Below are 14,134 nucleotides of genomic sequence, written 5' to 3' on the forward strand. Positions count from 1 at the left end.
AACACAGGGGAAGGCGAAACCCATTTCCGACTTTCTCTTTCTTACCTCCACAACTTCAGGAAATAATTCACAAAAGACTTTATCTTTCAAATTGAACGCTAAACTCTGCGCTGCCAGTTGTCTTTTCTAGGAAGGAAGAGAAGGGAATCAGCCAGAAAACTAATTTCAATTCTTTCAAAATTATAAAAGCAGATGATTTCAAAGTCAAGGGCTGCAGTCTTCATGCTGCAGAAAGCACTTAACAAGCACACTCTTCCCAGCAAGCTCAGTCTTATAAAGGCTTCTTAATCTTCTCATCAATTAATGATATCACACTCGATTCCTATTAAAAATAGAAAAATAAACACCAGCTAACAAAAGCACTGTGCTCCCGGCTGAAAAGGCCCCCGCCGTCTGTGCGGCTGGCACTGCCTCAGCCCACCCCAAGATCCCGAGGAGGAGCCACTGGCGGGTGTGGATGAGGCTGGAGGTGAAGAAAAGCAAGACCGAGAGACAGCGGGGAACACGAGGCCACAGAGCGGAGCAGTCTCCACCACGGTGCCTGGGACAAGGGGTGCCTGGGACAAGGTGGGAACTCCACCCAGCCCCGCCTGCTGAGAAGAAAGGCAGCTGCAACTCAGGAACAGAACACAGCCCCAGACACAAGGCTGATGGCCCACAAGGGAGAGGCGCTCGAAAGCTCACCGTGAAGTCCGACGTCTCTATACTGCCCAGGGTGGGGCCCTTCTCCACCATGAAGCTCAGGAGCCCGGTCAGGATGGTGGAGACAGACCAGGCTGGGTTCCACGTGTCCGGGTGGAAATCCGTGATAGAAAGACACAGCCTGCGAAACAGGGGCCCTGTCAGTGCACACTCCCCACTGCGGCCAGAAAGCTTCCACGGCACCCTCCAGGCACCTTACCTGGTGTTGCACTTAAATCTTCCATTGGGAGTTATCATATAAATACTAGGAGGTTTGAAAGGAAATTCTCTGGGAAAAATTAGTTTTCCATGATAATAGCCACCTACATGGAAACAAAACAAAGAGCCTTGTCGTCCTCCACAGCAGGGGCTCCTGGAGACCCCATCCCCACACCACCCCGCCCCCCAGCTCAGCTCCTGAGTCCTCACTGCCCTTCCGTGCCGAGCCGGCTCCCAGACTCAGTCCCCCACTGACCTTACTCTCCAGTGCCACTCCTGTCATGACCCACCCACCGTCATGACCACCCAGACCCAATGCCCCTCCCCACCCATCCTACCCGTACCCACATGACTGGACCCAGACCCCCCACTTCCCCGGGAGCTCAAGACCCCCACAGCTACCGCACACCTCTCCCCCTGGAGCGTCCACACACCCACACCAAGAGCAGAGGGTCGGGAGAGGCAGGCAGGCCTCCTTGCAACACCCTCAGCACATCAGGAGCTCCAGGCCCAGCTGAGGCCGCCCCTCCCAGGACTCAGGTCCAGACCCAGCGACTCTCCAGCATTGTTCGCTTCCCCGACCAACCGCACCCAAAGGCCAGCAAAACCCACCTCAAACACACCACTCTCCACCACACCCCCCTCCAAGTTCTGCCAAATGCCCCCTGCCCTGACCTGAACCCCTGGATTCGGGCCTCATCCATGGCTGTTCCCACGTCCTCCCCTCCCAAGCTCTCGAATCCACCCGACCAGGCTTTCTCCCTGGCCTACCAAACCTGACCTGAAGGTCGACCTCAGGGTCACCCACACGTACCCACTGGTGGTGTTTTTTTTTTTTTTTTTTTTTTTTTTTGAGACAGAGTCTCGCTCTGTCACCCAGGCTGGGGTGCAGGGGCGTAACCTCTGCCTCCCGGGTTCAAGCGATTATCCTGCCTCAGCCGCCTGAGTAGCTGGAACTTGAGTAGCTGGAACTACAGGCGCCTGCCACCACACCTGGCTAATTTTTTTAAAATTTTAGTAGAGATGGGGTTTTACCGTGTTAGCCAGGATGGTCTCTATCTCCTGACCTCATGATCCGCCCGCCTCGACCTCCCAAAGTGCTGGGATTACAAGCGTGAGCCATCTCGCCCGGCCCTCCCACTGGTTTCTGACCACCCAACGGCATAGCCTTATCAGGGGCCACTCCTGGCTCTGCCTCTCCAAAGCCCCAACCTGGTCTAGCTCCTCCCTCTCCACCCCCTCTTCCCACTCCAGCCAGCCCCTCTTCACCCACCCAAGCACAGGGCGCTCTCCCCTTGGTCCTGGCATCTTCCTGGAGTCGCCCCAGTTTCACGGCCTCCCATCAGGAGTCCTGGAATGGCTGCTCAGCCACTGCCCCCACGGTGCACCCACAGGCCCCCTGCACACTCCAGGCCACTACACTGACCGTCCACAGCACAGCGCCCAGATGCCCCCATCCAGGACAGAATTCCGGCCACTTCCACCAAATGGCAACTTGGAAACTCCATCCTCCTGGTACCACACCCACGCAATGAGCAAATCCTGTTGGCTCCACCTTCAAATCAATCTAGATCCGCACACCCTGCATGGCCTCCCCCGGCCCTGCTCCCAGACCCTCCACAAGCTGCCTCGTGGCAGCCCCGCCCCAGCCCGAGGCCCACACCCTGGCTGCCCAGGCTGCACCTGGAGTTGGTTGGAAATTCAGAGCTTGGGGCCAACCCCAACCAGAGCACAAGTGCATGAGCCAGGACTCCCCGGCCACACCTGCATGCGTGTGCGCATGTCTATGCGTGTGCATGCCGTCAGGACGCGCGTGCGTGCAAGTGTGCTGCATGTGCGTGTGTGTGCATGCCATCAGGACACATGCATGTATGTCTATGTGTGTGCACGTGCATGCCATCAGGTTTGAGGAGCACTGGCCTCTGTCCTCCCTTCGGGCTCCCTGTGCACAATCCTGCCCCAATGCGAGTTCCCAAATCGTCGCGGGCTCTTCTGCTCCAGAGCCAGCCTGTGTAGGATGCAGCACCCCTGCCCCTAGGGCGCTTCACGTCTTGCAGGGAACTCTCATCGTTTTAGGCCACCTCGGGATCCACTCTGAATCTAGGCTGGACTTTCTCTGACCAGAAGCGGGGCTGTCACCCAGGACAATTTTCAGTTCACATCCCCCTTCCTCGAGCTGACCCACGCAGACGCCCATGCTACGCACTGTACCCTGGTGACCCCCCCGTGTCCCCACAGGCCCCACGCCCCACATGGACTGTGCAGCCACAAAGCAAGAGTCCCCCACAGTCACAGTGTGGCCACACGGCAGCCACACCACAGAGACCCCCCCAGTCACAGCGTGACCACACTGCAGATTCCACTTTATTCTTTTTTTTTTTTTGAGACGGAGTCTCGCTGAGTCGCCCAGGCTGGGGTGCAGTGGCCAGATCTCAGCTCACTGCAAGCTCCGCCTCCCGGGTTCACGCCATTCTCCTGTCTCAGCCTCCCGTGTAGCTGGGACTACAGGCGCCGCCACCGCGCCCGGCTAAGTTTTGTATTTTTAGTAGGGATGGGGTTTCACCGTGTTAGTCAGGATGGTCTCGATCTCCTGACCTCGTGATCCGCCCATCTCGGCCTCCCAAAGTGCTGGGATTACAGGCGTGAGCCACCGCGCCCGGCCCACTTTATTCTTTAGAAAAATTGTTTTAACTGTTCCAGGTCCTTTGCCTTTTCATGTAAATTTTAGAATAAGCCTGTGTAGTACAGAAACTGAGATTTTGTTAGGACTGTGTGAAATCTACAGATTAACTCAAGGGGAATTATTTAACAACATTTGCAGGAAGCCAGCTCTGAACTGTCAGAGTGGGCATGCCTGGGCAGAACAGCCACGGAGCCCAGTGCACGGAGGGGACACAGCTAACGCACGCCAGGCCAGAATGACATGGACCTGGCACAGAAGCCACCAAGAAGGCAGGAAGAGGGGTCAGAAATCCCCAAGTCAGGAAGGAAGCCATCGTCAGCAGCATCAGATACCAGAGGCTAAGAAACTGAGGACTGAGAACAGCCCCTTGGCAAGTGGCAGTTCAGAGGGGTTCCCTGGAGACTGAAGGAGAGCAGAGGGCAGGGCTGCAAACAGCAGAAGGCATCCCCCAGCGAGGGGGAGGGCCGCAGGGATGGGAGCAGCAGTGCCACAGAGGGGAAAAGGGAGGGGCAGTAGGAACACACCTGCCTCTGAAGTGAGGCTTTCCTGAGACCCAGGACCAGCACAGAGCCACACAACGGAAGGGATGGGAAGGGACCAGGATAAGTGCACAAGTGACAGGGTTGGGGGCCGTTGGCCCCACCACACGCAGGGGCTGCCCCTCTTCTCCCAACTCTGTCCAGCCCTGTCGGGGGAGCAGCTTGTCTCCACCAGCAACTGACCTGGCTGGTGATGCTGAGGGAGGCGGGGTGTAGATACGGAACTAATATTCATCATTTATTTCAAAAAAACTAAAATCACAAAACAAAAGTAAAGCTGGCATAATTTTGCTTGTCAAAGACCACCACTCATTTTGTTTTTGTTTTTTTTTTGAGACAGAGTTTCGATCTTGTCACCCAGGCTGGAGTGCAGTGGCGCGATCTCGGCTCACTGCAAGCTCTGCCTCCTGGGTTCAAGCGATTCTCCTGCCTCAGCCTCCCGAGTAGCTGGGACTACAGGCGCCCACCACCACGCCCGGCTAATTTTTTGTATTTTTTTAGTAGAGACGAGGTTTCACCATATTAGCCAAGACAGTCTCAATCTCCTGATGAGTTCTGCTCTTGTCACCCAGGCTGGACTGCAACAGCATGACCTCGGCTCACTGCAACCTCTGCCTCCAGGGTTCAAGTGATTCTCCTGCCTCAGCCTCCCGAGTAGCTGGGACTACAGGCATGAGCCACCATGCCCGGCTAATTTTGTATTTTTAGTAGAGATGGAGTTTCTCCATGTTGGTCAGGCTGGTATCGAACTCCTGACCTCAGGTGATCCGCCCGGTTCAGCCTCCCAAAGTGCTGGAATTACAGGCGTGAGCCACTGCGCCCAGCAGTTGATTCTTCAAATCAGCTGAAGGCACACAGACTCATCGTAACAAGTAACACGCCCTGGACACTGCTCCCGGGCCTTATCTCGCCATGGCCTGCTGGCATCCCCAGCGCTGTCACGGTCCATGGCGCTAGGATCAAGTGCCTGCCCTACAGATGGGCTCCTGCCCTCCGGCTGCCCTGGTTGCAGATGAACCCAGAACTGGGATTCCTGGGCCAAAGGAGAGTCCACGGGTGTGGCTGTGAGATCTCGGCCAAAGTGCCTTCCGGAGAGCCTTTTCTTTTTTTTGAGACGAAGTCTGGCTCTGTCGCCCGGGCTGGAGTGCACTGGCTGGATCTCACTCACTGCAAGCTCCGCCTCCCGGGTTCCCGCCATTTTCCTGCCTCAGCCTCCCGAATAGCTGGGACTACAGGCGCCGCCACCTCGCCCGGCTAGTTTTTGTATTTTAGTAGAGACGGGGTTTCACCGTGTTAGCCAGGATGGTCTCGATCTCCTGACCTCGTGATCCGCCCGTCTCGGCCTCCCAAAGTGCTGGGATTACAGGCGTGAGCCACCGCGCCCGGCCAGGAGAGCCTTTTTCATTCTTACCCACCCACAACCCTCCCGACAGTCCAAAGCAGGGGTTTGCAAACCACCTTCTAGCAGCAGCACTTTCCTCTAGTGAAATCTCACCCAAAGCCTCCACACACAGGCAAACAGAGCCTGCTGCTCCAGCCACCTGAAGCCGGGGACCTGCGGCTGGACAGCCAACTGCTGACCTGGCCCTGCTGTGCCTTGCACTTGCCGGTGGGACAGTATCCATGGGCACGCTGACTCCTGACCTGGCCCAGACCAAGGCTGGCGCCCGCCTCCACCAAAGGCCCCAGAAACTTGCTGACAGCTCCAGCATCTACTCTGTAAATGACACCCAGGACTCTAGGTGGTGTCTGCTGACCTAGAGGGGTCAGGCTGCTGGATCGGCCTTGGTAGCTAATGAAGGACTGAGGTGCTGGGCAGGTCCTGCAGCCTCCCAAACCCCCAGATGCCACCACACAGGGGTACTTCCGCTTAGCTCAGAGACCGTCCTGGGGATCGCGAGACCCTGGGGGCGCCCAGCACAGAGGGCATATTGAATACATATGTCTCTCCTTTGATGATATGCACCAGGTCTTAAGAAACAGTAGAACAGGCCAGCTTCAGTGTTTACCCCAGTCTGGTTTTCTCGGCTGTGGCCCTATGGTGTCAGAGGCTGGTGAACACAGACGCTACAGGCGGCCCCGTGGGCTGAGACACATCAGCAGAGCAAACACTTCCAGCGCGTGAAAAAGCAGACAAGGATGAGTTCCAACTAAGCCAATTCAACTAGCGCACATCCAAAGTAGAAAGGCTGCTGTTTGCAAATAAAAGATGTTGAACAGGCAAGGTTGATCCAGAATATAAAAACGGCCTGGTGTTCTTCTACCTAAGTACAGAATCCTTACCTTCGTAAGGGGTCATCTCTGGGCCTCGGACGACATAGTGCCTAAGGGAGAGAAGAAAATTACTTGGGATTTGGAGACAGCAAATTCTCCAAAACCTGAAGCATTCCAAGCCTGGGGTTTATAGGACCCAGTCAAAATTACATTCACATTCAGGCAGTGAACAGATGCAGGTGAAATGTCACACAGCCACACAGCTTCAAAGCTCCCAGTCTCTTCTACTGTGGGTGCTTTCAGTCTCTTTGTAACAGGATCTTAAAGACTATACTTTATATGTTTATCATAAAATACCTTTGTTTCTACAATATAGTTAATCCTTATTAATAACTGAAATCTTAAATAAATTTTAATTTCACAGTACGTTACTAAGATGTACTTGAAGACGGTAATCCCAGCACTTTAAAGGGCATGGTGGGAAGATCACTTGAGCCCAGGAGTTTGACACCAGCCTAGGCAACACAGCAAGACCTCACCTTTATTTAAAAAAAAAACAGCCAGGCGTGGTAGTGCATGCCTGTGGTCGCGGCTACTCATGAGGCTGAGGCGGGAGGATGCCTGAGCCAGGAGTTTCAGGCTGCAGTGAGCTATGGCTGCTGCCACATCCCATCTGCACAACAGAGTGAGACCCTATCTCCAAGGAAAAAACGATGTACTTTAAAATGTATTTTTTTTTTTTTTTTTTTTTTTTTTTTGAGACGGAGTCTCGCTCTGTCGCCCAGGCTAGAGTGCAGTGGCCGGATCTCAGCTCACTGCAAGCTCCGCCTCCCGGGTTCACGCCATTCTCCTGCCTCAGCCTCCCGAGTAGCTGGGACTACAGGCACTGCCACCTCGCCTGGCTAGTTTTTTTGTATTTTTTAGTAGAGACGGGGTTTCACCATGTTAGCCAGGATGGTCTCGATCTCCTGACCTCGTGATCCGCCTGTCTCGGCCTCCCAAAGTGCTGGGATTACAGGCTTGAGCCACCGCGCCCGGCTAAAATGTATATTCTTAAATGTACTTATACACAATGTGTTTTCTGGTATCACACACACAGGCTAAACAGAACACAGCCAGTGATGTGGGGCCGGCTCTGTGCCCCAGCCGTTTTTCATGCTCCTGGAAAAACCATGAGTGACTTAAGCAGCTGTCCTGGAGAAGGAACAGGAACTGCCGTGATTGTCCCCAAAACCACAGTCCCCACACGGAGCTCACCCTCAGACCAGGGGCAGCAGCAAACCGACTAACCCCTCCTCCACACAAATAAACAAGGCTTCTGCTTCACGGAAAGAGGTGTCTGGGCTTTACAGATTCCCAAACCAAACAGAAGCGCACAGAGATGGAAAGTAAAGCCGGCTAGAAATGCCAGAAACCAGACACGGCTGCAACTGCCAACACCAGCCAACACCAGCCAGCATCTTTCCCCTTGCTCTCCCCCAGGACATGTGTGACATCAGTTTAAAACTAACGGGGGCCCAGGCTTAGTGGCTCACATCTGTAATCCCAGCGCTCCGGGAGGCCGAGGTGGGTGGATCACCTGAAGTCAGGAGTTCAAGACTAGCCTGGTCAACATGGCAAAACTCTGTCTCTACTAAAAATACAAAAATTAGGCTGGGCGCGGTGGCTCACACCTGCAATCCCAGCACTTTGGGAGGCCGAGGCAGGTGGACTGCCTGAGGTCAGAAGTTCGAGACCAGCCTGGGCAATACAGTGAAACTCCATCTCTACTAAAAATACAAAAATTAGCTGGTCATGGTGGCGCACACCTGTAATCCCAGCTCGGGAGGCTGAGGCAGGAGAATTGCTTGAATCTGGAAGACGGAGGTTGCAGTGAGCCGAGATGGCGCCGCTACACTCCAGCCTGAGGGACAAAAATACTCAAAAGAAAATACTAATGGGATGATGTGATGCGTGCTATCTGCCAGCTGATATGTTTTCTTCAAAAAATGCCATTATCATGTGTCAGTGGCCCAGGAACCCAGTGACTCCGAGCTCAGCACACGATGCACCCAGGAGTGTGGCCTTAAGTTGTTCCTGTACCCAATTCCTGTGCCCAAGCTGCGAACGCTGGGAAGAAATAAAGAAGTCGCTCTCTTCCTGAGACAGAGCCCAGCAGCCTTGGGGCGGCCGAGACAAGATGGGATCCATGTGGCCCACAGCACACCCCACAGGCCTTTCCTGGGAAAGCACGCTTCTCTCAGGGAGGGGAGAGACCTGTGGAGGCCCTGCCAGGGGCTCCCGCAGCACAGGCCTGACACTGACATTGTCCTCCCGGGTCAGGTGCCACCACCTGACAACCAGGGCTTACTGCCTCAACAGTACACGCAACGTGGTCTACGCTGAGCCCCTGCTCTCCTGGAAGTCCGGTATTTTGGCATTTTGGCAGGTGCCAGGCAGAGGATGCCTAGGACCAGCCCCATAAAGTTCCTGGGCCTTCCCCTAAAACGTTTCGGTTTCCAATGAGCTTCTCTGGTCAACATTCCACACGCGCCGTCCAAACCCAAGCCTGCTGCTGGGAATGGAGCACAGAGACTTTGCCCCACGTGCCTCTTCCACTGCTGTTTTCTCTCCATAATTTGTGTGTGTGCGTGCGTGTGTGCGTGCACGCGTGCGCGTGTGTGTGTGTGTGGCGGAGTCTCGCTCTCTCCAGGCTGGAGTACACTGGCGCGATCTCAGCTTACCGCAACCTCCACCTCCCGGGTTCAAGCAATTCTCCTGCCTCAGCCTCCCAAGTAGCAAGTAGCTGAGATGACAGGCACACGTCACCATGCCCAGCTAATTTTTGTATTTTTAGTAGAGAACGGGTTCCACCATGTTGGCCAGGCTGGTCTCGATCTCCTGACCTCGTGATCCACCGGCCTCGACCTCCCACAGTGCTGGGATTACAGGCTGAGCCCCCGCGTCCAGCCTCTCTCCGTAATATTAATGGTGAGTATTTCTTTGTGACTCATCCAACCTGCACAGGGTCTTGGGGATGCCTGACCCACAGACTTGTGGGAAATGATTCCCCACACGATGAAGGCGTCCTCGCAACCAGGGAGGCGGCGGCTACCGTGGAACTTGTCCCTCACACCTGCCAGCAATGTCCTGGGGGGCCACATCTGATTTTCAGCACTGGGGGCAGAGAGCACTCTGGTGGCCAAGGGGCTCTGCCTCACCCTGGGTATCCTCCACCTGCCTGGGCTGGGCCTCCTCTGTGAGCCAGAGAAGGTGGACCCCTGACCAAGCAGAAACACACTTCCTTTCAACTCACTGAAGTATCTTTTCTCTGGAATTTAAAAAATTAGGCCAGGCATGGTGGCTCATGCCTGTAATCCCAGCACCTTAGGAGGCTGAGGCAGGCAGATCACCTGGGATAAGGAGTTTGAGACCAGCCTGACCAATGTGGTGAAACCGCATCTCTACTAAGACAGGAGAATTGCTTGAACCTGGGAGGCAGAGATCACAGTGAGCCGAGATCATGCCATTGCACTCCAGCCTGGGCAACAGAGCAAGACTGTGTCTCAAAAAAATAAATAAGGCTGGACGCAGTGGCTCACGCCTATAATCCCAGAACTTTGGGAGGTCGAGGCGGGCAGATCACGAGGTCAGGAGATTAAGACCATCCTGGCTAACACAGTGAAACCCCATCTCTACTAAAAATACAAAAACAAAAAACTAGCCGGGCATGGTGGCGGGCACCTGTAGTCCCAGCTACTCATGAGACTCAGGCCAGAGAATGGCGTGAACCCGGGAGGCGGAGCTTGCAGTGAGCCGAGATCGCGCCACTGCACTCCAGCCTGGGCGATAGTGGTAGACTCTGTCTCAAAAAAATAAATAATTAAAAAATAAATAAATAACTTTTTTTTCTTGAGACGGAATCTCGCTCTGTCCCCCAGGCTGGAGTGCAGTGGTATGATCTCGGCTCACTGCAAGCTCCGCCTCCCAGGTTCATGCCATTCTCCCGCCTCAGCCTCCCAAGCAGCTGGGACTACAGGCACCCGCCAACACGCCAGACTAATTTTTTGTACTTTTAATAGAGACGGGCTCTCACCATGTTAGCCAGGATGGTCTCAATCTCCTGACCTCGTGATCTGCCCGCTTCGGCCTCCCAAAGTGCTGGGACTATAGGTGTGAGCCACCACGCCCGGCCATGACTTTTTTTTTTTAAAGATCAAAATATAAAACATCCTCATATTTTCCTTCCTTTTTTTTTTTTTTTTTTGAGACAGAGTTTCACTCTTGTTGCCCAGGCTGGAGTGCAGCGGCGTGATCTCGGCTCACTGCAACCTCTGCCTCCCAGGTTCAAGAGATTCTCCCATCTCAGTCTCCCGAGTAGCTGGGATTACAGGCGCATGCCATCATGCCCAGCTAATTTTTGTATTTTTGGTAGAGACGGGGTTTCACCATGTTGACCAAGCTGGTCTCAAACTCCTGACCTCAGGTGATCTGCCCGCCTCAGCCTCCCAAAGTGCTGGGATTACAGGCGTGAGCCACCATGCCCGGGCTCTCACGCTTTATTTCTTACCAAATTACTAGCAGACCTGTCATGGAGGTGTTTCTACAGAGCGGTATGCACTCTCACACTCTATGCTTCAAAGGGGGAGAGTCACCATGAGGTGAACGCTTATGAGGCACAAGTCCTCTCGTTGTCAGCCTGAGGGTCGGGGCACCTGGCCCAAGCCAGTGCCAGGGACAGGAGTATCGGATCCTAGTCCAAGCCAAAACAGGCTGATTCCCGTATCCAGAAGCAAAGACCAGAGTCTAGAAAGGCAGCTTCTCCTCTAAGTGCCTGGAGCACACATCAGCAGCAGCTGTGAGCCCTGCATACCTGGACCCCTCCCCCAAGGACCCCACACCAGAGATTCTCTCCAGCCCCAGCCTGAGGCAACCTGGACCCCTCCCCCAAGGACCCCACACCAGAGATTCTCTCCAGCCCCAGCCTGAGGCAACCTGGACCCCTCCCCCAAGGACCCCACACCAGAGATTCTTTCCAGCCCCAGACTGAATCAAGCAGGGTTCTGTGACATCCCCAGCATGCGTCCATTGGGAAAAGACCGGAGAGTGTCCACCGGCCTCTGGGCACCCACTCACCCCTGGGGAGGGTGCAGGAGCACCTTGCCAATGCCATGACTGGGGCACCAGGCTCACCCAGCCAGGCCAGCAGAGGCCTGCGTGGCAGCGAGAGTCAGTGCAAGGTGATCAGTGGCGCAGCCTTACCACTCCAGAATATTCGAAGGGAGGGGCTCGGCACAGATGTAGGGCACCGGGTCTTTCTTAATGCGAAGGTAGTCCTGCTTCAGCCTCTGGGTTGCTGTGGTTGGAGCCCTCTTATTGCTGGTGCTGCTCATCTGTTAAAAACAATGTCTACACTGACAAAGAAAAGTGGTGCTGGCCACAGCTCTCCCCCCAACGCGGCTCCACTCCCGTTTCTGCAGCCCACCACTCATTCAGGGCCCAGCTGTAACGTACACACCTCAGCCCAGTCACCGAGAGTCACAGCTCACAGGTCACCTTGACTTACCACCCGCCCAGATACCCAGAGGCCCTGCGGCTTCTCTTTTCCCATCTGTCCCGCCACTGCCTTCATTGACACAACGTACAGCTCAAGTACAAAGATGAGGAGAAACCCAAAGCCGGGCTCCCGTCCTCAAAGAACTCACACAGGGATACACTTACGGGGCCTGAGGTGGTGCTAAGGCCACAGCCTCAGACCAGCTCCTGAGGGCAGCTACTCGCACCTTCCAACTCTGAGCTCACTGACGGAGAATCCACACCATGGAAACGGGCAGGCACCACCGCCAGCCCCTCCACTGCACCCAGAAGCTGCCCAACGTTTACCACTGGCCACAAGCAAAAGGAGCCGCAGAATGGGGAAGCCTCTGCGGCTGGAGTGACGAAGACGCTGGAGACTCCGAGGCACTCGCTGGGCAGAGGAGCAGCTGTCTTCCTGGTAGAAGGGGCCACAGGTGAACAGGCCACACCTGAGAAAGTCCAGTGTGCAGGGGCCCAAGCACAGTGAGGGCACGGATAAGACTGGCCAGGGAGGCAGAGCCAGGGCATAAGGGTTTCTTATTTTTTGTGAGACAAGGTCTTGCTCTGTCGCCCAGGCTGGAGTCACTGCAGCCTTGACCGCCTTGGCTCAAGCAATCCTACCACCCCAGCCTCCTGAGTAGCTGAGACTACAGACGCGTGCCACCACGCCTAGCTAATTTTTTATTTTTTGTAGAGATGGGATCTCACTGTGTTGCTCAAGCTGGTCTCAAACTCCTGGCCTCAAGTGATTCTCACGCCTCAGCCTCCCGAAGTGCTAGAATTACAGGCATGAGCCACTGCAACCTGGGCCCCACAGGGGTTTTGAGTCCAAGCCTTAAGGCAGATCGTATCTTCTGTTAGGAAGGTCACTCTGGTGGCTCCAGGTGGGACATTTAAGACAGCACTGCAGGCCGAGCACGGAGCGTGAGGCACCATCACGCAAGAGAAGAGGCTGGATCAGGGACCCCAAGGCCCCTCAGCCATGCCTGAGGCTGGGGAGAGGGGTGGTGATAAAAACAGGACTCCCCGATGCATCAGACTAGCTCCAACTCAAACCTCTTTTATTTATATTTATTTTTTTTAAGACAGAATCTTCACTGTTCACTGCCCAGGCTGGAGTGCAGTGGCATGATCTCCGCTCACTGCAACCTCTGCCTCCCAGGTTCAAGCGATTCTCCTGCCTCAGTCACCCAAGCAGCTGGGATTACAGGCACTTGCCACCACACTAGGCAATTTTTTTTTGTATTTTTAGTAGAGACGGAGTTTCACCATGTTGGTCAGGCTGGTCTCGAACTCCTGACCTCAGGTAATCTGCCCACCTCAGCCTCCCAAAGTGCTGGGATTACAGGCGTGAGCCCCCCGTGCCCAGCCATGGCCACACGCTTTAATAAGGTCCCTGGACATCAGTGGTGATCAATAATGGCCAGTGACCAGTGATCTCCATCCTGACCTCCCAGTTTCCACAAACCTGAAGCCGACTCCATCAGCTTCCCTGCTGATATGCTTTGGCTGTGTCCCCATCCAAATCTGATCTTGAATTGTATTCCCGTAATCTCCCATGTCGAGGGAGGGACCTGGTGGGAATTTATCTTGAACTGTAATCCCCATAATCTCCCATGTTGAGGGAGGGACCTGGTGGGAGGTGATTGGATCGTGGAAGTGGTTTGCCCCAAGCCGTTCTCAGGAGAGCTGACGGTTTACAAGGCAGTGTTCGCTGCTCTTGCCCGCTCTCTTGCCCGCTGCCATGTAAAACATGCCTCTTTCCCTTCCGCCATGGTTGTAAGTTTCCTGAGGCCTCCCTGGCCGTGCGGAACTGTGAGTCCATTAAACCCCTTTTCTTTATAAATTACTTTATTTATTTATTTTTTTATTTTTTGAGACAGAGTCTTGCTCTGTCGCCCAGGCTGGAGTGCAGTGGCCGGATCTCGGCTCACTGCAAGCTCCGCCTCCCGGGTTCACGCCAGTCTCCTGCCTCAGCCTCCTGAGTAGCTGGGACTACAGGCACCCGCCACCTCGCCCGGCTAGTTTTTTGTATTTTTTAGTAGAGACGGGGTTTCACCGTGTTAGCCAGGATGGTCTCGATCTCCTGACCTCGTGATCCGCCCGTCTCGGCCTCCCAAAGTGCTGGGATTACAGGCTTGAGCCACCGCACCCGGCCTTCTTTATAAATTACTGAGTCTCGGGTACATCTTCATAGCAGCATGAGAACCAACTCACACACCTGCAGACAGCCACACACTCT

At 54.8% G+C, this 14,134-nt stretch overlaps 2 protein-coding genes across 5 annotated transcripts in view; both read right to left on the bottom strand.

Annotated features, from left to right (window-relative positions):
* Window positions 1-14,134, bottom strand: part of SDF4 (stromal cell derived factor 4) — a 77,106-nt gene that overhangs the window by 37,448 nt on the left and 25,524 nt on the right. The window lies entirely within an intron of this gene.
* The window catches only part of UBE2J2 (ubiquitin conjugating enzyme E2 J2), a 76,832-nt gene that overhangs the window by 1,081 nt on the left and 61,617 nt on the right, over window positions 1-14,134 (bottom strand). For 3 of the 4 annotated variants that reach the window (XM_050786412.1, XM_050786401.1, XM_050786388.1), the window contains 5 exons: window positions 11,578-11,708; window positions 6,406-6,446; window positions 902-1,004; window positions 685-823; window positions 46-126 (listed from right to left, as the gene is read on the bottom strand). In XM_050786412.1, coding sequence (XP_050642369.1) covers window positions 46-126; window positions 685-823; window positions 902-1,004; window positions 6,406-6,446; window positions 11,578-11,708 — 495 coding nt within the window. The remainder of the gene's footprint in view (window positions 1-45; window positions 127-684; window positions 824-901; window positions 1,005-6,405; window positions 6,447-11,577; window positions 11,709-14,134) is intronic. The other variant, XM_050786396.1, reaches the window with a different exon arrangement.

This window comes from Macaca thibetana, chromosome 1, assembly GCF_024542745.1.
Source record: "Macaca thibetana thibetana isolate TM-01 chromosome 1, ASM2454274v1, whole genome shotgun sequence".
Lineage (NCBI taxonomy): Eukaryota > Metazoa > Chordata > Mammalia > Primates > Cercopithecidae > Macaca > Macaca thibetana.